Consider the following 25,321-nt stretch of genomic DNA (forward strand, 5'->3'; position numbering starts at 1 on the left):
CCGGGATGTTCATTCTAGGATCTTGCAGCATAAGGGGGCAGCAAACAACCCACATTATGGAAAAAAAACCCTGACTTCTAATTTTGGATAAAACGCAGGTAAGTATTGCCTGTTACTTGTACCCTTAAGTCTATGTAAGTTCGTCTGAAGGGCAAAACAATTGAAAACATAAAAAGCGATCTAACCAAAATACATACCCTGATCAACATTAAAATACACTGACAAAACAAATTGTAATGACCTCTCCTAATATGCAGAGGAGTAATATCCACAGGTATATGCTATCAGAGCAATCAATATTTTCTGCTTTACCTGTCTAAAGCGCGCTGGTAGTAAAAATAGATGGACTGAGCATACTCTGAGATGTGTGGACAGACACGTCAGCGTTTAGGATAGGAAAAACTGATCTGACAGACTAGTGATGGTGACGTAGTTTTGGTTGTCACACAGACTGTCTGACTTCTGCTGCAGTATAAACACTGTGTAAAACTCCCGAGCTCCTGAAGTTTGTGTGAGAAGCCTTGAAAGCAGTTAGCAATGCAGCCAGGAAGATGGGGTAGAAGCGGTGCCTGCTCTGAGCGCTCCTTCGTGATCGACGGGAGAGCCCCAGCCCTGGGAGCTGCTGGGAAGGGGCTACTGAAGTGGCGTCAGCAGGAGACGATGGCTGGGAGCCGCTGGGGGAGACTGGGGCAGCACCCCCAGCATGTCTGTTGACAAGGGTGTCTTGCCATAGCTTTTTCTGCAGTGCTCAGAGGTGCTCTGGCTCAGTAGTTCAGGATCACTTCTTTAAAGTCAAATAGCATTAAAGCTATTAATTGAAAACACGTGTTATCGAGACCACTGTTTCTTAATTGCAGGAGCTGCCAGGCCAATCTGTTATTTTGCTAACTTTGTCTCGCCCTTCATCTAGCTGAAAGCAGCCCAGGCTTCCTGGTAAGGTGGAAACTTTTTTAAATTTCAGTCCGGCTGCGGAGTTTGCAATTACCCGAGAAATACCAGGCCTCAGGCTGGTGGTCTGCACAGCAGCAACTGTCACCATCTCCCCTCCTAGAAGAAAGAGTCCCTGAGAAGACTGTGGCAACTACAACACAGCGACAGCTTGCTGCCTGCGCTACGCTCGCTGTCTGCTGCTCTGCCTCCAGCTCTGCTTGGAGGTGTTTATTCTTGGCCGTCGCACGTGAAATCCATGAAGGTTGATTCCACTCGCAGCAGCACAGCAACACAGCCTGCCGTGGGGCAAAGCCACTGCAAAGCTGGGTGGCTTCTCACACCATGGCTGTACGGGCTGGATTGTGCTCCGTGCGGCATCTCCCTGTTGTCCTGCCCAGAAGAACGAAACCAAACCTTTTGTTCTCCTGCTGGCTGCGTACCAGAGTAATGGGTTTCGGTAAGAGCAGCACTATGGGCACGGTGAGAAAAGATTACCTTTCTTGCTGCTATGGTAAGATGGTGAAGGAGTGTCCCGGTTTGACACAGCAAAGCAGAATTACCAAACCATGACAAGGAGAATTAGATATTTAATTAAAACCCCAAACAAATTTCAGGGATGGGAAATAATACCTCAACCAGACGGGCAGCGCATCTTTCCTAGAAGGCTGCATTTAAAATGTGGCCTTTCGGGTCTTGCGCTATTTGCCATGCCTGCTGTGGGCTGGGATGGAAGAGAGTCCGTGCTCCCAAATTAGAAATGGGCAGCAGCGGCAGAAGCACCCAATGTAATGCTGAAGTACGAACCACCGGAGTTTGCTTAACGCAGCAGGAGGGCCCTGAGCAAGCAGCACTGGCAACCAGATTCCCTGAGAGGTTGGCACAGGCAGCTCTGCCACTGCTGTCCTGCTCAGCTCCAGTGCTCCTCGACACACGGGTCATGGAGGGAGAGGCCCTGTTCTTCTCCATCTTCCCGCAACAAAATACCTCAACTCCCCCCACCATACACGTTCCAGCTTCTTTTAAGGCTGTTTCACAGACAGGAGAAATGTACTTCTCTCTGCTCTCGTGCTATGGTCTCGTAGCACAAAACTTAGCTGGTAGCTGAAAATCAAGGCAATGCAAGAAATATAAGAATAAAATAGGTTTATTAGAGCTATTTTGCATAAAGTAATCAAGACTGAGCAACTTGAAGAACTATTTGTATACCATGGCAATATTCTCGCTGACTTGAACTTACTGAAGTACAAAAGACGACATACAAAAAGATGCATGCCTCATCTGCCTCTGGTTTTTATTGGGACCCGAGATGAACGCGACATCCTTGGACAGTCAGACAAGATAGACAGCACGCCGTGTGCATATATATGTATATATAACATGTACTGTACACATTTTACTGTTAACACACCTGAAGTTCACTCACACATTATCAATTACTTGCTCTAATTCTATGAGAATTTCGCCGGGGGGCGGGGGGGGAAGGGGGGCAGGTTGCCGAAGCTTTCAGGCTTTGCAGGGAGCTACGGGATAACCGGTGGGAATCCTGCGCTCCGGGGCCTCGGGTACAAGCCGCTGCATGCTGCCCTCTCCCGCTGCAGAAGGTGCGGAGACGAGGGGTGGAGGAGGCTGAACACGGCCTGAGCTCCAGGGAGAGGATCCCCAAGCTCTGGGATGGCACAGGGCTGCTGTCGAGCACTGGTAAGTCCCAGCTCCTCCACAGAGGACTTGTATCTTTTTTCATTTCAGCTTTTTTTTTTTTTTTTTTTTTTTCATTTCAGCATTTGGTTAAGCGTGACTCTCTGCTGTAGCTGCACAGAGGTTTAAACTACGAATGGAAACAAGATGCTTTGTTCCTAAAATCCTGAATTTCATTACAAAAGCTGGTGCTTAGATAGCGATTGCTTTTAATTAACAAAGCAAGACGAATTCTTTCATGAAAATACTCCCAGGGCATCAGGTGGAAGGTACACAATCGCTCTCTGCTGGACAGTGAAGTAAGGGGTTGGTCTGGAGCATCCCGGTCCCCAGAGCAGTGGCAGCGCTGAGAAGAGCTGGGTGGCACAGGCTGCCCTCCGCGCCTTGGCCGCTGCGGTGGCCCCGGGGCGAGCTCTGCCGTGGCCGGGACCCCGACTGCCGCGGGGAGGGCAAGGGCACCCCACATCCAGTTTGGGCTGTCCCCACCTCGCAGTGTCTTCTGCACAAGAGCCAAGTGGAGCTACTCTCTGGAGCCCGGACGCTTCTTATTTTCTGAGCACAGGCATCTACCCACTTTTTTATTTTGTCAGCAAAGGGGAAGAACACATGTTCCTCATCTCACAGGCTTCTTCTACGCTTGAAACTTAACTACAGGTTTTGGCCCTTTTATAGAGGCAGAGGTTCATGGACACAGGACGAAGGGGAGAAAACAACTGACCTAAATCCAATTTTTAGAGATACATCCCATTGATGAGGTAATCGGACTCTTCAGATGTAATGGGTCGAGCTTTTTTAAGCTTCTGTCTCACTAAACGCAGTCTGCAAGCAACCATAAGCAGCAGCAAAGCAGTGATGGCCAAGCCTAAGGCTAAGGGTAACACAGCACCTACAACGAGGTTAAGAGAAATTACGCTTTATTTAATACAGTGTGAAATCAGTAGAGAAAACACGAAACTTTTCTTTAAAAATACAGCTAGTCTATCATTTAGGTGCTAACATGTGGAGCAACTCCTGCTGAGAAACAAAACTGTATGATCATACATGTTAGGATCAGTTCAGAATAGGGAAGTACATTATTCGATTATTGACTGTAGTATCTGGATGTATAGCACCTGACTGAAAAACTAACATAATCCAAAATGAATTCACGTGTCTGGTCTTACCTGTTTCTGGGACTGGACGACCACCTCCAAGCTGATCTCTCTTTGGCGCAATTATGCCATTCCCATTTTTATCATCCGTTCTTTTCCCTGAGGAACTGTTGTCTGCACAAAGTCAAGCAAGATAAATGCACAATTAAGTTCAGTGACTCGGGAAGACTTATCCACAGGACACTAGAATTAAATAATGGGAAAGCGCTTAAATTTAGGGAAAAAACCCCACAGTTTAAGGACTTCTGACTCCTATTGTGTAACTTGAATTTTTGAAATAATGTGAAACTAAAGCTAAAATGTAAATTCCATTTTGCATCGCAAACCACAGCGCATCTCAACCAAAGCCAAGTGTGCCATTTCCCCCTGAAAAAAAGATGGCTATAAATTCTCTTTCACAAACTTCCATAATGGGGTATTGACCAATCTGAGCTAAAACATTACTGAAGCAGTTAGCTATATATAGGTGAAAATAGGCCCATTTCAAGTTATGTCGATCTCCACCCTTGGATCTTGTAAAGCAGGAAACGCATAGGTTGGCTACAAAAATTACCTTAGTTTTCCCTGTTACCCGACACATACAGATGCAGAACTTATATACTTGGAAGACACAAAAATACGTGGGGAGAACATTCCAAAGAGGATGACTTGGAGTCACTTCAGCTTTGTGTAGTACAGCAGATAAAGCAGAGCACCGTAACTACGCAAGAAGAGGCAACGCGTAGTTTGCTGGCAGGAAGCGTTCAGCTTGGGAGTGCAGGCGGCGGCAGTTTTTGCTTCACGGGAGCCAAGAGAAACTCCGCGGGGACTCCCTCCTCCTGCCCTCCCGCTGAAGTCCTACACCAATAGCTATGGGGACACTTTGTGCGAGAGTGACAGCTTAATCCACCAACACACCCTTGCAAAAGTCAGAAATACGCCTATGTTTTTAACTGTAATGGCTGTATTTGTTTTCTACTGATAAATATTGAAGAGCACTTTGACTGTGCTGTGATATATTTGCTGGCAGCCCTCAGAACTGTGACAATGCCAGTGGAAACATACTATGCCGCAAGATCTGTAAAAATATGACTGTGAAACATTGTAATTGGAATTACATGTAGTGGTGGGTGTTAAGGAAGTGTTTGAGTCAATTAGCTTGGAACAGGCAGCACGAGCAACCCCCATCCGCCACCGCCAGCTCCGATGTGCCACACAACGCGTCCCTGTCAGTGCCAGCAGCAAATACACACGAGCATTAATTAAAGCTTAAATTGCTTCATTGATACTGGTGTGAGGTTCGCGCTAAGGTCCCCACTCTAAGGCACAATACAGCCTTCCAAGCTCTGGCTTTACTGCCCTGCCGGTATGGCTTGGGGTGCGAAAACACAAACTTCACCTGCTAGGAAATGCCTTGGAAAGAAGCCGCAGCCCTCTGTCTCATCCAGGCTCTTTAAGTCGTTCTGGCATGCAAAGGGGACTTCAGGCAACCCTAAGTGTAAACTCTGCTGGCTTTAAGGCACCTGTATGTATCAGAGCTGTGCAAAATAACCTGAATGTAACTGAGACCAAAACCAGCAGCTGTCTTCTGCCTCTGTCTGCCCCAAATGAAATTAAATGAATATTTGTCTTTATTTTGGAAATACCCAAAGGACATCGGCTCGTCTTAGAGCTGCTCCAGCCCATATGACAAGGCTGGATCTAAAGGCCTGTTTTCCTGACATTTGAGTAAAGGCAATATTTAAGTCAACTGCTTGTAAAGACATTTGGCAAGTATATCTGAATATGGAGAGGAGTTTAGCAGGAAAGTTTTGGAAGGGTAGAAGAATAACAGACTTGTTATTCTTTTTGTTAATACTTGTGGCTGTTCTTACAGGACTGGGGAGGCCATCAGAGTCAATACTGCTCAACATTTTTTATGTTATCCACTGGAAAACAGAGGGATTTCCCCAAACAGGTTTAGGAGTCCAACATAAAACGTGTTATATGGGTTTAGTTTTATTTTCACTTGCTCTTCATTTTCTAGTCTGTGCCTAGGAAATAGCAATTTATTAATTTATAGCCCTTTCCAGTTACCCTAAATTAGAGATGTAGGTAATGGCCATTGCTGTTGATGCCTCCCCAGCAAAAACATGACTCGGGCTTGGGCAGGCAGTCAAACCCCATAATCCCAGCCTGGAACAACACCGAACAACAGCTGGCGCAGGCAGCCTGGGGAGGGAGAGGTAGAGACCCCATGCCAGGGGAATGCAAAGCTCTCATGGTGATTCATACACTCGGGTTGGCTATGCTGGGGAGCGCAAATCTTCAGGCTGCTTGTGAAGTCAACCCCTCTGCATGACCGCGGTTGCTAAACTGGCTGCTGCTGCTTAGAAACCAGCCTGTTGCTGACTCCAGCGTGCTTTGCTGCAACTATATTTTTGCTATATTCATTTACAAGTGCAGCAGTGTGAGAATATGCAGCTGGGCTTGAAGGCTTCCCTGGAAAGGGACGGTGGGGCACTTCGAGGACAGCCATGCAGAAGGGCTGTGCTGGCCTTGGGAGGAGCTGCCGTCTGGGTTACTTCACTCCAGAGATATGTCTGCAAAGGGAAAGGACTCCTTTATTGACATCAAATGTCTCTTCCTGCATCTGCTCCCAACTATGGAAGAAAATGTTTGGCCTTCCAGCTTGGGCAAAAGTAAACCATGAGCCTTTTTCAGAAGACTCCACGCCCTGAGTGCCTGAGGAGGTTATCTCTAAGTTGGAGATGCCTGGACGCGTTCCTGTCCAACCTGCTCTAGGTGACCCTGCTCTGGCAGAGGGGTTGGACTAGACGATCTCCAGAGGTCCCTTCCAACCCCTACCCCTCTGTAAGTTGGACTCGGTGCTCCCTGGAGTCACCCTGCTGTAGAAGAATCCCGCTGGAAAGGCAGCAGTGCGGAACAAGATTCACCCATTGTCAACAATGAATGATTTTTGGGTTTTTTGGGTTTTTTGGGTTTGTTTTTTTTTTTCTTTTCCCCACCTTTACTGTGACTAGATCCCCTGCTAGGTCAGGCAGAAGTTTTAAACAGTCCTTAAGTACATTGGACTTGCATATTTTGACGTTTTCATACTTAAGCGTAAATCCTTAAAAAGCTTGTATAAAGTCAGAGCCAAACATGAGGGGCTACTGGAGTAAAGAACACAAGTTAAGGGAAATTGGGAACAGAGAAACTCTTAGGAGAAAATGGATTCTAGGACAAATTTCCCCTAGTATTATCTTCATAGGCAGAAAGCTCATGTTCCTGCTGTGAGGAACTATCCCACAGCCCAAAACACTGCAGCTTTGCCCAGCTCCTTTTAAAACGGAGAAAAGATGGTCCTTGACTAGGAGGTCCCTTTATTGGACATCTTTATTGGATTATTCTCAGAAATGAAAGCTGCTTATGGGGTGGTAAGTAGCAGAAGGGACCCGTCTTTATTGGCACGGTAACCACCACTGTAATAAAAACAAATGTAAAAAACCTAACAAAGCAACTCCCCCATCCTGCAACTTCTTGGGAAAAACTTCTGTTCTTCACAAGTCAGCTGAAAGCTCCACTGTGTCTAGCCGCCACTTAAGAGTATGCCACATGTTGTCTCTGGTAGGTAAATTACCCTTGATATTAACACCTTCTCTTGCTCTGCCTTGCAGTCACTGGATCTAAGAGCATCATGTTTTCCTTCCTGGCTTATATTGCCATGATGATCTGCAAATGCCAACTAAGAAATAAGACAAATGTAGCCCTGAATGGAGCGCTCTCAAGTGAAAAGATGGAACCTGTGCTGCCGCTGTAAAGCAATATCCCTTAATATGTATCTTAAGTAAACAGCTTTTCACCATGTTGACATTAAAGTCATTAAAGCTTTATTTATTTAAAATAGTATATCAGGAGCCTGGATGCTTGCAAAGCCAACTCTAGGCCAGCAAGCTTCATTATTGGTCCAACAATGACCTTTACAGCGTGACTCAGAGGCACAGGCTCTGCCTTGGCACCAGCACTGGGTCCGGCACTGTCTCAGGAGAGAGTCCGTCCCAGAACAGGATTTCTGCCAGTGGAGTCGCTGAACTTTTGAGGCTGCTGATATGATTTCTGTTCAGTGCTGCTTTCCTCTCCTCAAAAATGCCTCTGGCAATTATTGCCCTCCTGAACACTTTTCCAGACAGGCTTCACGGAGCTGCTCCAGTGTTTCTGTGTCCCTCATTTTTGTAGCACCTAATTATTAGATTTGGTCTGTAACCTCCTTGGGATGGCAGTGATGGAGAGAAATCTAATTAATGGATCTGGGTGGATTTTTAGGAACAGGTTAGATGCATGTCTCCTCAACTCAGTAACGACTGTGGTGCTTGCCAGTGGGGCAGGACTTGAACCTCTCTGGACCTCTGGGAATCATTAACATACAGCATGTGACCCTTAGAATCATAGAATGTGTTGGGTTGGAAGGGACCTTTAAAGGTCATCTAGTCCAACCCCCCTGCAGTGAGCAGGGACATCTTCAACTAGATCAGGTTGCTCAGAGCCTCATCAAGCCTGGCCTTGAATGTCTGCAGGGATGGGGCCTCCACCACCTCTGGGGGCAACCTGTTCCAGTGTCTCACCACCCTCACTGTAAAGAACTTCTTCCTAATGTCTAATCTAAACCTACCCTGCTCTAGTTTAAACCATTGCCCTTCGTCCTATCGATACCTGACCTTGCAAACAGCCCCTCCCCAGCTTTCCTGTAGGCCCCCTTCAGGTACTGGAAGGCCGCTATAAGGTCTCCCTGGAGCCTTCTCTTCTCTTAATGGAGTTTATGTCTGCATGAGAAGACGGCAACTCAGAGCAGATTTTGGCAGTTGCCTTTTGGACCCAGGTACCTAAAACCTCTTCATGTCCCACCACATACAACTTCTTTGGAACAGATCCGTAGGTGATTAAAAAACTCGCTGAGCTGTTTGCTTCTTTTTTGGTTTAAATTATTGGGCTCCTGGGTCAGTAAGGACTGGGTCCTTCTATTCCACAAGGAAATCCTTAAGTATCATTTAACTGAAAATAAATTCTGACTGAGCCTTGTCAAAAGAGTAATATTAAAACCACAAGAATTAAACCCCGACATGGGCAGCTAGAAATCTTGCCTGTTTAAAATTAAAAAGATTACAGCAGCTTCTGGCAGTACACTAATCACTCAACCCCCATCACATTTTTTACGTTTTATACTAATTTTTTTCTTTTATTGTCTACTGCTGTGCAAAAGGCTACCTTGAGAGTAAAACTGGTGCAAGGAAGTCACTATGCAATGGGTAAACAGACTATGCAAAAGTGCCACGCTTTTACATGCATTTCCAATTATAACCTCTGATTACAGGTTGCCAAAGTTGGTGACCTCAATCCTGGTTCTACTCCTGGATTCACAAGCCCGATGGTTTTTGAAACCTACTTAGCAGCTGACTTTCCACTGGAGCTTGCAATGCCCTCTGGCAATTTGATGTTTAGTTTGGGTGGCCCCGTATCAGGTGTCACTCAGGTCTATGCCACTGAGAAGGGTTTGGGGCAGACCTCAAAATTGTAAGTCATTCATGTAAGGAGCACTGAGGTCATCTACACAGCCAGAGAAGGGGGAGTCATCTGAGAAAGGATTTTGCTACCAGTTCCCACACATTCACTAAGGCAGTCAAATTCTTGAAGAAGGTTGTTTTCACTGCCTTTGGGGTCTTCACAGATAAAATACAAGCATCTGAAGAAATGTCAAAGTGCTAACCAGGGAGGTGCCCTTTACAAGAGTCAGCAGCAGAGGGCACTGAGCACTGCTCTGTTGTAAGGAGGAAGTTAAGCTGTTTATAATTAGCTGATTCTTGGGCAGCAAGAATCAGTCTGAACTCTGAAGAAATAAAAGTGGGAGGTCTCGCACTCATTTTAGGCTCTGTACACGCAGTTTTGCTTTCATTCCCTTGCCATTTCAGATAATTCTAATTCACCAGCAAGAACCTTAAAAGACATCCCAGTTTCATTGCAGCTTCTGGAGTTTTCCCAAGGCCAGGGTTGGTGACTCCGCCGGTAACATCACCACACGCTGACTCCCGACAGGCTTGCAGCCACTAGGGAGAATACTACTGGGGACCCGGGGTTGCTTGTTACCAAAGACTGCGACTAGTCTATAGCGATAAAAGATTTCTCCTGCCCTGGAGATACAGTTCAGAAAAAAAGTGCCAATAATAATCAAGATATTACTATTACTTCAGGGGGAAAAAAAAAAGTCATTGATTAGCACCAGGAGAGATGCAATTACTACCACCCAAGTTGAACAGTATTTTGTTATGTTCTCCTGAAGCTAACCCCCTACAGATTTAAAGAGCCGTATACATCAGCTTACACAGCTGAACCTGTGGCAGAAGTTTTATTTAGCTTGCTGCACATTTTGTTCCTTAATATTATATACTTCTCCCGGCATTTCTACATTTTAACTTTCTTTTTGCACCTGGTAAGAACCAGACTTGACTTTATACAGCAATACCTAGTTGTAACTTAATTGTTACAAGCTTCTTTTTTATTCTGTACATTTGCAAATTTTTACCCTTAGCCAGGCACCAAAAGACAATTTAATGAAATTTAAGGTGGAAGACATTTTCTCTCTTTAAAGAGAATGATTTATTGAAACCAATTCGTTTCAATTCTTACCTGGCACAAATCCACTGATTTGTTTCTTTGGTCCCTGAGAAAGCGATTGGTTAGACATGTCTGCATCCACTGAGAGAAGCGGCTGATTTCTGGCAGTGGCTTTCAGGGTGTTTTCTGCAGAGAAGTTTTCATCCGTGTTTTCTGTCAGTCCCACAGTCCTTTGCTGGGTAGTGCCAAGGGCCGCGTGAGTCACCGTCTTCCGGCCTGGGCTGACTGTGTTAACAGAAACAAAAATCATAATTTTTATATAGAATTGATGGGAATGGGAGTGTTCTGATGGAAGACCCTGCGATATGGGCTTTGAGGCAGGCTAAACAAGTTCATCAGGTCCAGACATATGATGAAACGTGAGCTCCAGGCACATAGCAAGTTAACAATTGCCTGCTGTCAGTTCTTAAGCAAGAGTATGCACGTGAACCCTCAAGTAAAATCCAGCAACTGAAGTATCAAGGAAAGAGTGGCTAGCCATCGTGCCAATTCACCCTCTGATGATTTTTCTTCACTTAGCCGAGTGTGGGCACATACTGAGGATGACTAATGAAAGCGAAGAGAGCAACGGTGAATCAACTGGTTCCCCTGCGTGCTCACACTCCCAGTGTTTCAGAGTCTTGCCAGGTGCGTAACCGCACTTGGAAGGGAACCTCTGAGACACCCTTTCAGGTCAAGACCAGGGTCCTTGTCTCCAGAATCATCGTGAAAGTAAAGAACCCCATCTTTTACATGTTGAGAACTCTAACGCAATCTGTCGTTTGGGGACGTTTGTCAGTTTTGATACGCTTTGAAGAAAAGGGATTTAATTTCTGAGCATCTGCTGTATGTGGACGTTACACCTTCCCGTGCGCTATTTCCGATGAAAGGCTCTACGGTGGGCACAAGCCGCTTGTCACGGGCAGAGAGGCCACAGAAGGGGCATCATTTCCCTCCGGTCACTCAGGCTACAGGTACTCTTCACAATCTAGGCTGTGGCCCGGTGCACTTACGGTTCTGGCAGAAGGTTTCATCCGATCCATCAGGGCACTGTCTCACGCCATCGCAAGCAAACGTGATGTCAATGCAGCAGCCATCGTCACAGATAAACTGGTAGCGAGAGCAAACCCCGACACACGCTGTTGAGAAACGGTTCCCAAATTACCAAAAGAGACATCCAAGCAGTAAATACTGAGTCAGTGACTAAAAGCTGCAGCACCAAGCAAAAAGCAAAATGATGCTGTGTCCAGAAGGACCACGAACAAGGCAGAAAGCTGAAGAAAGGCCAGGCTCAGCTATATGACGCTATTTTGACACACAAGCTAATACAGCTAATAGCTGTTCCTGGCACCCTCACCACTATTCTGTCAACCTTGTTTTACTACAGGAATACTCAACCTGGAGGCTGTTGCACCCTACACCTTGTGCAGCACCCCTACGGCACTTTAAACTCTGCTGGCTTAAGCCGAAAGGAGATCTTCCCTGGCTTTAAAAACCTACGACAGTCCTAAAAATAAATAAATGAAATCTCTATGGCTGTAACTGCATCTCTCCAACACATAATTCCTACTACATACCCATCCTGTATTTCTGACAATACGTTATTTTACATGCATGCATATGGACTATATGGGATCTTTTATGGCATGTTTTCTGCAACCTAATTAAAATACTAAAAGAATGCTTGTCATTTATTTACATCAATAATGTAAATCCGACGCGGCACACGCCAGAACAGGACTAAACACAAGGTCTCACAAGTGACCTTCACCAGAAAGAACTAATTGCTGCCTGCTTTAATATTTAGATTCCCCTGGAAATGGAGAGTGTCCCTGGACATTTAATTTTGCACGCTCAAAGCTCTCCGGAAAATCATTCTCACCTTGTAATTATCAAGTGTTTAGTTTATGTCCATGCTTTTGTCTTTCCAACAGTGGTGTAGTTCATTGCTTTGTAAAGCACTATCAAATTCAGTCGTTGGTTAATGCTGGAACGGCAAATCGATTTGCATAAGGAAGCCACGGCCTTTGGTTATTATCCTGCAATGTACCAAAAAGCTGCGCGATGCCGACCATAGTATGGCAGGAACACAGGTGCCTATTTAAAACCCCTAAAATCATACTTAGAAAATGCATCTCTCGAACTTCAGCACTAATAATAGCCCCGGTCTTGTGTGCATTAAGGCACTGTGGACTGGTTTAACTACAGCAGTAGCACTTGAATTGCAAACGGGCTTGGGGAATTAGAAGAGGAAAAAAGGCAGCAAATCCTCTGTGTGCTCCTCCCAGGAGATACCACAGAAACCCACCGCAGCAAACAGAGAAATCAGCAAATCTCTCTGGCTGCTTTAGCTGGACTAAACATTAACAAATGCAACTCTATCACCCATTACTAGAATACAGGCATTATTAAACAGACTCATAACTAATTTTTTTGTAACACCGATTTATTGCCACTGGGACTACCCTGCCACGTAGAGATATCGCTCTGGTGCAAGAGCAAAGTTTTTACGGGTTCAGCTGAATGTAGTTGTGATGCCAGTTTAACCTTTACCGTGTGCCAGAGCGGCAGATCCGTATTAGCAACTTGCTAATTACAATGTAATTAGAAGTCATTACATTCAAGAGTGCAGAATTGACAGCCAGTGAAATCTAACTTACTCTCTACCTTTTATGCTTCTTACATGTTGCTGGAGCTCAGATTTTTAAAATGATGGGTCAATTCCAGTTTTACTTTCCCCAGTAACATAAGGCTTTGATAACAACCATTACACAGAAAAGCTGAAATGCATGAAAACAAGGGACCATCCCATCTTTTCGACTGCAGATGCAGGCCAATATTACTGTACGATTGTGTGCCACACCTACTATTAACTGGGTTGAGCTGTGTTTTCCTTATCACACAAGCCTTGTCACATCCCACACGCTGTCCGACTATACAATGAACTGTGACGATGTGCCTGATACATGTGGCAATATCTCGTTCGGGGGTTGGACTAGATGATCTCCAGAGGTCCCTTCCAACCCTATGGTTCTGATTTTTCCAACCCTGCACGCTTATTAGCAATACAAGGGTGAACATTTAAATGCTTGAAAGTATTACTGCTGTAACAAACAATTGATGCTTGCTTGCTTCCTCCGTTCGAAACAGCAATTCAAACCTGAGGGAGATGTCATTATGTAATGAATAAGGGCAAAATAACACACTAGAAACGGAGAATAAGACTTCTGCCTCCATCCAGACCCTTGCTCTGAGTGTCACAGCCCGGGTGTCACACACAGACAACGGCTCCAGTCATTTTCTCACCTACTGCAGAATGAACCATGGGCAGAACGGTCACAGAGACGTTGTCAGAGCTCCGCTGACCTGCGGTGTCTGTCACGGTTAGCTGGAAAATATACCCGCCTTCCTGGACGTGAGACAGTTTCAGTGTTCCTGGCTGTGGGACCTGATAAAAGAAACACAGCGAAAAAATATTGGTATAAAGGATCCGTCCATAAACTTCTAGGAATAGGGAGCTCATTTCTGCACAATGCTTTTCACACAGGTTACATACTTCTCTTAAGTCTAGCCAGCCCAATCAAGCATGTGTATCAACCTGTAATGTTTTGGCCTTTTTTTTTTTTTGCATCAATTTGTAAAAATAAATAAACACGCTTGACATGTAGGCACTGTTTTTGTGGTACACTCAATTACCTGGAGCTGTGGATCTTAGCACTGGAGAATAAACAGAACCATAAATTTAAGTCAATTTTTCGATAGTTAGAAATGTAATTTTAGAGGGTAGGCAGTAAAATATTTTGCTCTCTATCGAGTTAGTCTTTAGACAATATACATGTATTCACAGAAGTTACTTTTGCTATACATTGATTTATGAAAAGGTGACCGATAGCATTGTTTTATTAATAAGACTGCCCACCTCTGTTCAGTCTGACATTTCAGGTAGTCACTTGCAACTTTTACAAATTGCCAGACTGAATTTTTCCACACCTCACGCTGAATTTCCATGCCTTGCTCTGAACTGCAAATCATTTCTCACGTGACTTTCTGAAACCTAATATTTAGATCACTCACTAGAAATATATAGAAAACCAATTTAAATTGTATTAGATCATTAAAAAATTAGTAAAGTAACTTATTTTATGCTAATTTAAAACGGGTGCCAAACTGGCATTACAACTGTTACTTAGAAATAAGTTTTTATAAAATGACTGTGGTATTTGTATCAAATGCTGAACTTTTTCTAACCTTGTGACAATTACTACTCACAAATAACTCCAGCCATCTGAGAATTCAGTAATACATACTTCAGTAACTACAAAGAAGCCCTGCAGGTTTATTGAACGTGTAGTGTATTTTTACAAATGAAGCATACAGGGCTATCTTTCTAAGTAACTGAAAGGTACATTAAAAGCCTCTGTGACTACCTTTAATATTAAAACCAGAATTCAAGAAAGACATCTGGTTTTGCTTATTTATAGTTGGTTTTCATACCTAGAAGAGACGGGAATTTTCGATAAATAATACAGTCCTAGACCTATCTTTATAGCACGGTGTACTGACAAATTCATTTTTCTCATCTGGTCAGTGAATTTCCTAACTGAAACTTCTTTTCTTTTCTATTTATTCTAATGCACTCAGTTATCTGATCTTGCTGTTGATTACCTCCTGATGGAGTATGTGGCACCTTAGAACTCTATTCTTTATTGTATTACAGAAGTTAATATGAATCATAAAATCATAGAATGGTTCGGGTTGGAAGGGACCTTAAAGACCACCTAGTTCCACCCCCCCTGCCATGGGCAGGGACACCTCCCACTAGACCAGGCTGCTCAAAGCCCCATCCAGCCTTCAACACTTCCAGGAATGGGGCATCCACAGCTTCTCTGGGCAACATGTTCCAGTGCCTCACTACCTAAGAGTAAAGAATTTGTTCCTAACATTTAATCTAAATCTCCCCTCTGTCAGCTTGAAACCGTTACCCCTCGTCCTATTGCTACACTGATAGAGAGTCCCTCCCTGTCTTTTCTGTAGGCCCCCTTCAGGTACTGGAAGGCCACTATAAGGTCTCCCCAGAGCCTTGTCTTCTCCGGGCTGAACAACCCCAACTGTCTCAGCCTGTCCTCATAGGAGAGGTGCTCCAGCCCTCTGATCATTTTTGTGGCCCTCTGCTGGACCCGTTCCAACAGGTCCATGTCCTTCTTATGTTGGAGACCCCAGGGCTGGACGCAGTACTCTAGGTGGGGGTCTCACCAGAGCAGAGCAGAGGGGCAGAATCCCCTCCCTCGACCTGCTGGCCACGCTTCTGATGCGGCCCAGGATGCGGTTGGCTCTCTGGGCTGCGAGCGCGCTTTGCTGGCTCATGTTGAGCTTCTCATCCACCAACACCCCCAAGTCCTTCTTCTCAGGGCTGCTCTCAAGCCATTCCCTGCCCAGTTGTATTTGCATTCTAAAAAACATCTGCTGCTGTTTAGTCAGAGATGACTTCTGGGAGAGCAAGTATGGTATTTAAAACTCGTGAGCCGTGGAGCCCAACTCTCTTCCCAGTGCAGAGAAATACCACTGACTCTTGAATACATCGCCACTCCTCCTGGTGACCTCTGTGCTTTCTCCGTCCTGCCCTGAAGAATGCCTGACTGGACCTTCTTTCTTACAAACTCTGTCTCAAACTAGACAGTAAATTTCCAGATAATCAGCATTTAAAAAGCCCAAGAATTGCCCACAAGTGTCACAGAGCTGTGCAGCTACAGCACGTGGGTAGCAATCTGAGAAGCAAATTATCTAAGAAGCAATAATCAGTCACAATAGAAAAAAATTTCCACTGGCTTCCTTCTACAATATGACAAGATCTCTTTATAGCAGTCCTTCCCCCTCCTGTGCCTTCTATTTATTCTTTGGTACATAAATGCAGCGCAACAGCTGCCTTTTATCTTATTTAAACACTCGTAGCTATGGATTCGTATGTAGTTTTCTAAGAATAGATGACATGAAATCCAGTAACTTCAGGATAGCAACTAAAGCACTAAAGATAGCAACTGAAGATTGTACAAATAATCAAATACTAATTCAGCTCTAAAAATTAAATTATCATGGATAATCATCAGGGTACCTATCTGTGAGAGAAAACCCCACCCATTTGAACACAATGGAAAAATATCTATCTAAACATAAACCTGTGTCAAGATCGTTTTCATTTATCAAATACAAAGAAATCACCAAGATTAATGTTAATTTTGCAGGTTTAAATAAATATAAGACTGGTGCCTGTTTTATGGAGTGACTCTGAGTAAAAGTAAAAACATGAACTTTAATTTTTTTTTTAATTAATTTCTAATTTTTGTGTTACTCTAGGTATATTACTACATCACAGATACATTTAAAGAGTGTTTGATTGCTATTTACAGAAAATAGTGCTACATAGGGCCAGATTAACAATTCTTGATAATCAAATGTTCGTTTTATCCAGACAGTATCTAGCAACTATTCTTAAAGCTTCATTCAGGTTTTTTCTGTGTGTTATGCTGTTTGCACTCCTTATGAAAGCCTTTTGACTTTTAAATTTTCAAGCCAATAAAATAATAAATGAAGATAAACAAAACTCACAGTGGTTTTTGACATAGTTTCAAATTGCAATACAGCCTCCAGTAATTCAGGACCGGCTGACCATAGTCACCCTTCCACAGATGTGGATCTTGCAGTATAAGATAAAACTCACGAAAGTACGTAGCACTGTCTGAACTAACACTTTTGCACACCCCTGCTGTGTTTTCTGCAAGGCATATGGTTATAAAAAATTACTTGTGCATAAATTTCGGTAACTATTCACCAGAGAAACCCACTGTCTTCTAAGGGTTCATCCAGCAGCATGTTTCCTAACCATCACATGGTGATTTTCAATTACCTACACACCACCTACACTGCCCTCCAGGAGACTAAGGAATAACTAATTGCTCCGTTGAGTTCTTCCATGGATGACATTTTTAGGCTTCAATGCAGTTAGCTAACTCTCTATGTTGGGCAAAACTCTGGTTTGCTCCACCATTACAATTCTTGAGTAACTTTGCTGATACTGGTAGTTTGTCCAACTTGTCTTTGACGTTGCTGAGCTGAGCGGACATAAGCAGCGACTGTCAGGTACCGCTCATGGTGGCACTGCCCCACACGGCCTCTTGGGTTTTGGACTGTTTCCGTTGCTCGTCCTGTGTCCTGTTTAAACTCTTCCCATCCATCAGCAGCATCTCAGCAACAGCAAGGTCTATGGTCCACACCCTCGTCCCTTTACATGTCCCTCCTGCTGTAGGTGGAGTCCCTGCTGAGCCCTGAATACTGTGGGCTATGAACAGACTGCGAGTACACTCTATTGATTTGAGACATTTTTCCTTTCCTTTTCTCCCACTCCTAGAGCATTCACAAAGAAGAGCAGGATGGAGAATCCCTCTCTTGATGGTTTATTTTAAGTTGAACCCAAATTGCAGAGATGCACAGAAATTGTACAGATGCAAAAACCAGTATTTCAAGATATCTCATAAGGTCTACATCACACATTTCTTTGCAGTGTCTCCATAAGTATTGACAGAAGACTTGTTGGTGAAAATATCTTATTATCTTTAGTAACTGAATTACTAAGGTGTCTCTAACCTGGATCACAGAAGCCAAAATCCAAGTGCAGTGAGCACATACAACGGTGAAATAGAGCAGAGCTGAAATACAATAGAGTAGTAGCATCCACTGGTTTGCTACTGGCTGTCTCACGCCATCCTGGATACAGATGGACTGTATAAAACACCAGAAATAATCACTGGAACAACCTCCCCAGGGACATGGTAGAGTCCCCATTACTGGAGGTTTTCAAAATGCGACTGGACCGGGCACTAGATAATCTTATCTAGGCTCCCTGACCCACAAAAGGTTGGACCAGATGATCTTTTGAGATCCGTTCCAACCTGGGCTGCTCTATGGTTCTATGAAATACATGCTCAAGTTGTACAGTCATCTTAATTTTGGCACCCGGTAGCCATACCCATTGGAATACATTTAATATTTTTACTGCTACATGTAAAACTGTGCTATAATGAACACAACAATCTGTGGATGACTGTCCACGTGCAAAGCTGCGTGTGTACCTTCATTTCAACCGATGAGTCACCTTGCAGCAGCGTCCACTCATACTGCACAATTCCATGGTCATCTGAGCTTTCTCGGCCATCCAAAAGCACCCAGTCGACAGGTGACTGCAGCACAATATCTTGTCCCGCCTTGCACCGCGGAGGCTCGTCGTATTCTTCTTCAATAAAAAAATAGAGAATCTCAGTTATTTATCAGGGGAAGCTGAGTGACTATTTATATAAAACATATTTTTTCTTGGTTAAGGTATTGAATCACCACTGTGCAACTTCCTGAAAGATAGGATATGTTCATTAATGCATATTTTGTTAAGCAAAATAGTATCCACTTAAATTTTAGTTAACTGTGCCATGTCTTCAGGAAGTAACTGCTACATGAGAAGCACATGGCATAGAAAGCCTCTCTTTCTATGCACGGATGTTTCACTAATGCAACAGGATTGTTAGCGTCAGCGCGGTTTTTTTAATCTGAACTAAGGAAAATGGATTTAAATATGAATTACATACATATTCAGGTGGCAGTTACTGCACATCTTTTTAGCACTCTGCATAACTTAATACTCTTTTAGTGTCTTTTTATAATACATCAGTACAGGAGTGAAAGATTTATTTAACATAAGCCGGCATCCTGGTGCAGCAATGCACAGTAACATAATGATTAAAAATAATCAGAAACGACCACTGATTTTAAGTGCCTAATTTAAGACATTCAAAGCTTGATTTTCAGACTATTTAGGATTCGTAGCATTTTGCTATATGCAAAGTACAATTCCTTTTGATTAAAATTGTGAATACTAAGTACTTTCGCCAATCCGACCAACCCTGGAGGTACTTAATAAGACATGTAGACGTGGTGCTGAGGGCCGTGGTTTAGTGGTAGACTTGGCAATGTTAGGTTAACGGTTGGACTCGATGATCTTAAGGGTCTTTTCCAACCTAAATATGAGAAAAAACTTCTTTACGGTGAGGGTGACAGAGCACTGGAACAGGCTGCCCAGGGAGGTTGTGGAGTCCCCTTCTCTGGAGACTTTCAAGACCCGCCTGGATGCAGTCCTGAGGGATGTGCTCTAGGCAATCCTGCTCTGGCAGGGGAGTTGGACCAGATGATCTCTAGAGGTCCCTTCCAACTCTGAAATTCCGTGATTCTGTAAATGACTCTATGATTCTATGTTAAGTGACATGGCCCGTGAGAAGTGGTTTAAGTCATTTGCTCTGCAACCTTCAGGCACCCTCGGGAAGAGAGAGGGATAAAATCTAGTTCTACAAGTCAGCATTTGACTGCGTTAGCCACAAGATCGCATCTTTCTGCAGTTCCCTGCCCAAGCTTCATTCCTTCTCTGGGCATGAGATGTCCGGCCCCCTGAAATGCCAAGGTGCTTTCTGCTCTTCCACCTCTGCAAAGGATTCCCTGTAAAGGATATCGATGTTAAGCTCAGAAAAGCACCCATTGAACACAAGGCTGTAGCTTCACTCATTGTGGGCAGAGCTGCACAAGGGAAGAAAAGGAGCTTCCCCATCAGTGCAGGGATTCTCCCTTGCTTGTGCTCTGCTCTGGTTTCAAGAACTCGCTCGAAGACGCGGAGCTCATCGGAACAATGAGATAATTTTTTATCACTGACTAAATGGCAAACTTTGTATTTCTTGTTTTTCTCAGGAGTAGGTAAGGCATAGAAAACTTCAAGGTAAGTGCCTTACATTAGGGAAACATACAAATAACTGAAACCAGCACAGCCCATTCTTCCACTTCTACCTTGCAGAGAGGTTTCATGTCACCTGTCTGGTTTAAATGACTTGATCAATGCCCCGCAGAGGCAGAGAGAAGCCCCACTTCTCCTGGGCCCTAAGCAATAAGGGTATTCTTTTCCCAGACTAACTTTATACTCCAACAGCCTGAGTTGCAATGGCAGGACCACTTCACGTTGGGGCAGGTCACAGAAATTCACGTCAGCTCTTTGCTAAAGATGAGTGAGGGACTACACTCAGGCCTCTGGTCCCAAAGGATGGAGGCACGATGCCTTTGCTTGGAAGCCACCAGAACATCTTCAGAAAGGCAAATCAATGGCAAATCAGCTCCTCTTTTGCTCTAGTAAAGAAAAAAAACTGGCCCGAGAGAGACATCTGGTATGGGAGGAGAGAGCCTGTGGAGCTACAGAGAAGTTTTAAGCAATGGAATACTTTATCCTTAGCGAGTGAAAGACCTCCAAATCTGGGGAACACATGCTTCTAAGAAGTCAGCATAAAAAAGCAAGGAGGCATAGTCAGGAACCACTTACAATCACTGCTCATGGGAGTAAAGGACTATCAGCCACAGGTTAGCAGAAAAATCAAGCTTTTTTAACTTCTGTTTCTAACTTTTCTTTAGGTTGAATGTAAAAAAGCAATACGAAACTCAGATACCAGATGAACACTCTGAGACGCTGGCTGCTTTCCAGAAAAGGGGCTGCATCTTTACAAGCAACACTTTTTTCTTAGGGGGGGAACAGGACAGGCTTAATTTATTCTGCTTCCTCCATCCTTTATATAGACTTGGCCTGCTGATAATGAAGCTGCCAGCGGGCTGTCTGAATGAAGGCTTTGTTACAAAAGGTTATTTCACTGCCAATTCCTGAATGTCTTTGATATCAGTTTACCTTAGTGTTGAATCCTCCCATTGCTCACTGCTAGTGAGTAGCACAGAAGGAAAGTCAGACATTTCTGGTGAGGCACTCAAGTCCTCTTACTTTCTACACCAAATATTTAAAAATTTGCCTAACAAAGGCAAAACCAACTGCCTCTTCTTTCAGTGCAGGCACAAGGGGTTTCATTGTTAACACAGCACCAACTGCCTGGAAGCGCAAAGTAAATCCACGGCCAAACCAGCACAAACTGGGTGTAAAGTGAAGGACTGGGATTTACACTGAAATGTTTGGTCTCAAAAACTCATCCCACCACTGACTGTTCTGGAAGTACACAGAGATACATTTGATCTGAAGAATACAGATCTGTCATTAATTGCTCCCAGAATTAAATAGGAAATTGGGGTTTGTTTACTGAAGATCCTTAACAGAAATGAAACCACAACACCCTGGAGATCCCTGTATACTAATGCTCAGAAATATTTTGGAATTATAAGGACACCGTGTTTATGGATAAATGTTGGTTCAGGATTATCAAAAAGAAAACAGCAGAAGACTCAACACCCCAGTACTCCACAAAAAAAGCTGAAACCAGCAGGTAAAATATGATCCCCTTACAAAAGAAAACCTCAAAACGCAAAGCTCTCTCCTAAATTTCCTAAATTCAGTCGTGGGGTGATACAAGGGAAGAGAGATGTGTCTTCATCGTCCTGTGATGATGCGCTGTTGTCCAGGTTATTTTTCAATGTAGTTCAAGAACGCAGTGGTAACATAACATCAGAAAGCAAAATAATTCAATCTTAATTTTATGTCGCCTGGTCTATGTCACCGCTGACAGATGTTTGAATAAAAGTTCATTCTCCTTCGTGGCTCTGTGTCAGCTCCAGTGTAATTGCATTAAGAAGTCATAATCCCCTGTTTCCGATACCACCATCACCCACAAGACAGACTTTTAAATAAACCCAACAGGACACAAAGCAATTTGCAGATTAGGAACTGAAATGGCCTTGCAAGCCCAGTGCTGATAGTCATGAAAGCTACCTAAAAGGCAAGGCATTCAAGAATTCAAGGAATTCCAGATTTCTAATAGACAGAGTATCATTTGAACAGTAGTATTGTTCATATTGTGCCACAACTGCACTCTACATTAGGGCCAGATTTTAATGGAATTAAGGCAGTTCAAAATTATGAAGGATATTTGAAGATATTTTCCAAGGTTTTCAAAGAAGCCTAATTCTCTCTGAATTTGATGCAAAATCTAGTCTTAAGCCTTCTATCTCGCAAATAGTACTGTGGATTTAATACTTCCCCCATTGAAAATGTCAAAATCATACCTTGGTTTTTTCTGGCATCTTAAGATCATTACTGCCACAAGTTCCTCCCTGTAGCTCTCTAGTTTACCTGTCCACCCACTTGGCAAAAAATACTTAAGCATCGTAACTCCTGTAAAAATTGTTCTCTCTTGTCTCCAGGGGATTCCCACTGGCATTCTCATAAAACAGGCAGGACTGGACGGAGGATCAAGCCTGAGGTCTCCCCTGCCAAGGGAGCAGTAATAGCAGGTGCCATCTGGACACACTGCTTTCGTTCACACCACCACTAGGTTTTCTTCACGTTGAGTGCAGTGGCTAATTTACTTCAGTTGAGATATATCGCTGAAGAAGATGAAGAAGAGGACATTTAGGAAAGTCGAAGGAAGGTAGTGAAATTAAGACAAAATGAATTAAGATGCAACTGTTTTAACAACGGAGGTGGGGGAGTGCAAGGAAGTTCTTTGGATCAGATGCTGGGAAACAGACTCCAAATTTAGAAATCCAGACTTGTTTTCATCCGCAGCTGTTTGCTCTGGATTATGTTGTTCTAAAACACGCTCCAGGGCTGAACAAACTGCTGCTTTTTGATATGGCCCAGACTCCAGCTGCAGTGATACGGAGTCTCCATGCTGCTTTTGGGCTACCTGTGAGACATCCTTCTCTTCTTCAGCCTAGCTCCCGAGTTCTTAGGCAGAGAAAATTCTAAATTCACCAAATGAGAAACCCACTCAGGTGATAACACTTGGCCAGGATCCCCCTGAAGAAGGAAGGGTACGTACTTGCCCTCAAGCTACTGCACCAGGTTCTGGCGTGGCTGGCACTCGCCGTTCGCTCCCTCCGGGATGCCCAGCACCCGCAGCTCCCCCGGGCAACCGGACCCTGCAGCCGGGACCCCTCTGATCCCCAGGGGGGTGCGGGGCCCCTGAACACGCTCACCCCACCGCCCGGCTCCCAGCCCCCGCCCGGCTCCCACCGCCTCGGCAGAGGCAGAGGTACGAGGGCCGGGCTGTCCCAGCTCGCACCCCCGCGGAGCCCCCGCACCCCGGGGCACGGCTGAGCCGCCTCTCCCGGCTCGGGGAGGGGGGGGGGTCCTGCCCGGACTTCCTCGTCCTTCCCCACCGCGGAGGCGATGCCTCACGACACGGGCGCCGCTTCCCGGCGTCGGGGCAGGGGCACGGATGGTCTCCCCCCGCCCCGGCCCGCTCCCCCGCGGCGCCGGGCGGCAAATGGCGGCGGCGCCGCGGCGGCGAACGGGCCCGACCGCCGGCCCTGCCCGCCCCCGCTGCCGCCATTTCCCTCCCGCCGCGGGGCCGCCGCTCCCCGGTCCAGGCGCGGCCCCGGCCGGTGCCAGCCCTCCCCGCGCGAACCCATCTTGGGCCACCCCGACGCCCAAGGCGGCGGCTCTTACCCGGCGGCGGGGCCAGTCCGGCGGGCCGGCGGCTGTAGGTGCTGTAGCCGCGGTGCGGGGCGAAGCGGCAGACAGGACGGCCGCGGTGGGTGCAGTTGAACAGGTAGCAGCCCAGCTCCCCCCCGGCCGCCGCCGCCGCCGCCGCCGCCCGCGGCCGGCCGGGCCCCTGCACCACGGCCAGCGTGCAGCGCGGATCGGCGCAGCAGGCGTCCAGGCACTGCCGCCAGCCCGCCACGCCGGCGGGGGCCCGCAGGAAGGTGGCGCCGGCCGCGATGGAGTCCTTGGTGCGGATGATGGAGTCGGGCCTGGCGGAGAAGCTGCTGCTGCCGCCGCACCGCTCCCCCCCGCCGCCGCCGCCGCCCGCCACCGCCGGCGTCCCCGGCTCCTCCTGCTGCAGCTGCCGGCGAAACTCCTCCAGCAGCGACTCCACGCCCGAGATCTGCGAGCGCAGGTCGGCCAGCGGCGCCGCGCACCGCCCGCCCGGCAGCACGGCCCGCCCGCCCAGCGCCGCCAGCAGCACCAGCACCAGCGCCGCCATGGCCCCAGGCGGCGGCGGCGGCGGCGGCGGCGCACAGGCGGGAGGGGCGGCGGGAGCGGCTCCCCCCGCCGGCACCCGCGAGGGCGGCGCGGCGGCGCTCAGCACCCGCCGCCCTGAACAGCTCCGCTGGGCGGGGCTGCCCCGGCCACGCCCCCCCGCCACGCCCCCCGACCACACCACGCCCCCCCGCGGGCCGAGCCTCCGGGCCAGGGGGCCGGTCCCCTCCGCGCCGGCCCTTCCCAGCCTCTAAAAGAAGCGGTTTTCTCTGAAAAAAGTGCTCTAAATGCGCCTCGGTCCCTTGGCAAACGCATCACGGAAACTTCCGCGCACGTCGTTTAGCCGCTTGCGCAAGCCACCGGGCGTAAATACTCGTTTACAAATAAGGGAGTCCACGCAGCGAGGTGGCACCTATGGAGCATTGGGGTAAGTGCCCACTGAAAACGCTGGTGGTTTCTAAAGTACATCAGTTGCGTGAACATGAGCAAACAAACAAAAAAACTCCCCAAACTGGGGAGGGCTCCATCCCAGGTGTAGTGTTTCTGCTCAGAAATTAAACAAAAAAAAAAGAAAAAAAAAGCACTCAATAGTAACGTAACGAGCAAAGCTGTGACTTCTTCAGTTTTAGCAAAAAAATTCCAGATGGGGTCTTAACCACCCAAGATGGTGGTGAAGAACTGCTCATGCAAGTTTTTGAAGTAAAGGCTAAATGAGTTTTAGAGAAATGCTCCATGTTAAAAAAATATCAGCTTTACATCTGTCACAACTTTTGTTTTAATTTTCTTATGAAATTAAGGCTGATTCTGTGACACAAATTAATAACAGAATGGCTTCCCTGAAAATCAGCAAGCCCCAGAACATCTGCCTCGTTCTTTTATTGTCAGATGGATGGAACCTGGAAGCACTGGAATGGCACACTGAGAACTATCTAATGGCATTAGGAAA

At 45.9% G+C, this 25,321-nt stretch overlaps 1 protein-coding gene across 2 annotated transcripts; it reads right to left on the bottom strand.

The window, feature by feature from the left end:
* Nucleotides 1-1,980: 1,980 nt before the first annotated feature.
* LRP11 (LDL receptor related protein 11) lies at nucleotides 1,981-24,393 on the bottom strand. 2 transcript variants are annotated; one of them, XM_054194421.1, is made up of 7 exons: nucleotides 23,842-24,393; nucleotides 18,506-18,663; nucleotides 13,689-13,830; nucleotides 11,396-11,521; nucleotides 10,416-10,628; nucleotides 3,789-3,890; nucleotides 1,981-3,511 (listed from the first exon to the last, which is right to left on the bottom strand). In XM_054194421.1, the coding sequence occupies exons 1-7, from the start codon at nucleotides 24,377-24,379 to the stop codon at nucleotides 3,357-3,359; spliced, it is 1,434 nt and encodes a 477-aa protein (XP_054050396.1). In that variant the 5' UTR covers nucleotides 24,380-24,393; the 3' UTR covers nucleotides 1,981-3,356. The 2 variants fall into 2 exon arrangements, with proteins under 2 accessions (XP_054050396.1, XP_054050395.1); XM_054194420.1 differs by having other exon boundaries at nucleotides 1,984-3,511; nucleotides 18,506-18,666.
* Between the last annotated feature and the right edge of the window lie 928 nt (nucleotides 24,394-25,321).

This window comes from Rissa tridactyla, chromosome 3 (assembly GCF_028500815.1).
Source record: "Rissa tridactyla isolate bRisTri1 chromosome 3, bRisTri1.patW.cur.20221130, whole genome shotgun sequence".
Taxonomy (NCBI): Eukaryota; Metazoa; Chordata; class Aves; order Charadriiformes; family Laridae; genus Rissa; species Rissa tridactyla.

Excerpts from the sequence above, each read along its gene's own strand:
- LRP11 (XM_054194420.1), bottom strand. The coding sequence starts at position 24,379 with ATGGCGGCGCTGGTGCTGGTGCTGCTGGCGGCGCTGGGCGGGCGGGCC. Across the intron at positions 18,667-23,841 it reads CGGACTGGCCCCGCCGCCGG|AAGAATACGACGAGCCTCCG; the intron begins GTAAGAGCCGCC and ends TTTTTATTGAAG. Across the intron at positions 3,512-3,788 it reads TCGTCCAGTCCCAGAAACAG|GTGCTGTGTTACCCTTAGCC; the intron begins GTAAGACCAGAC and ends ACCTCGTTGTAG.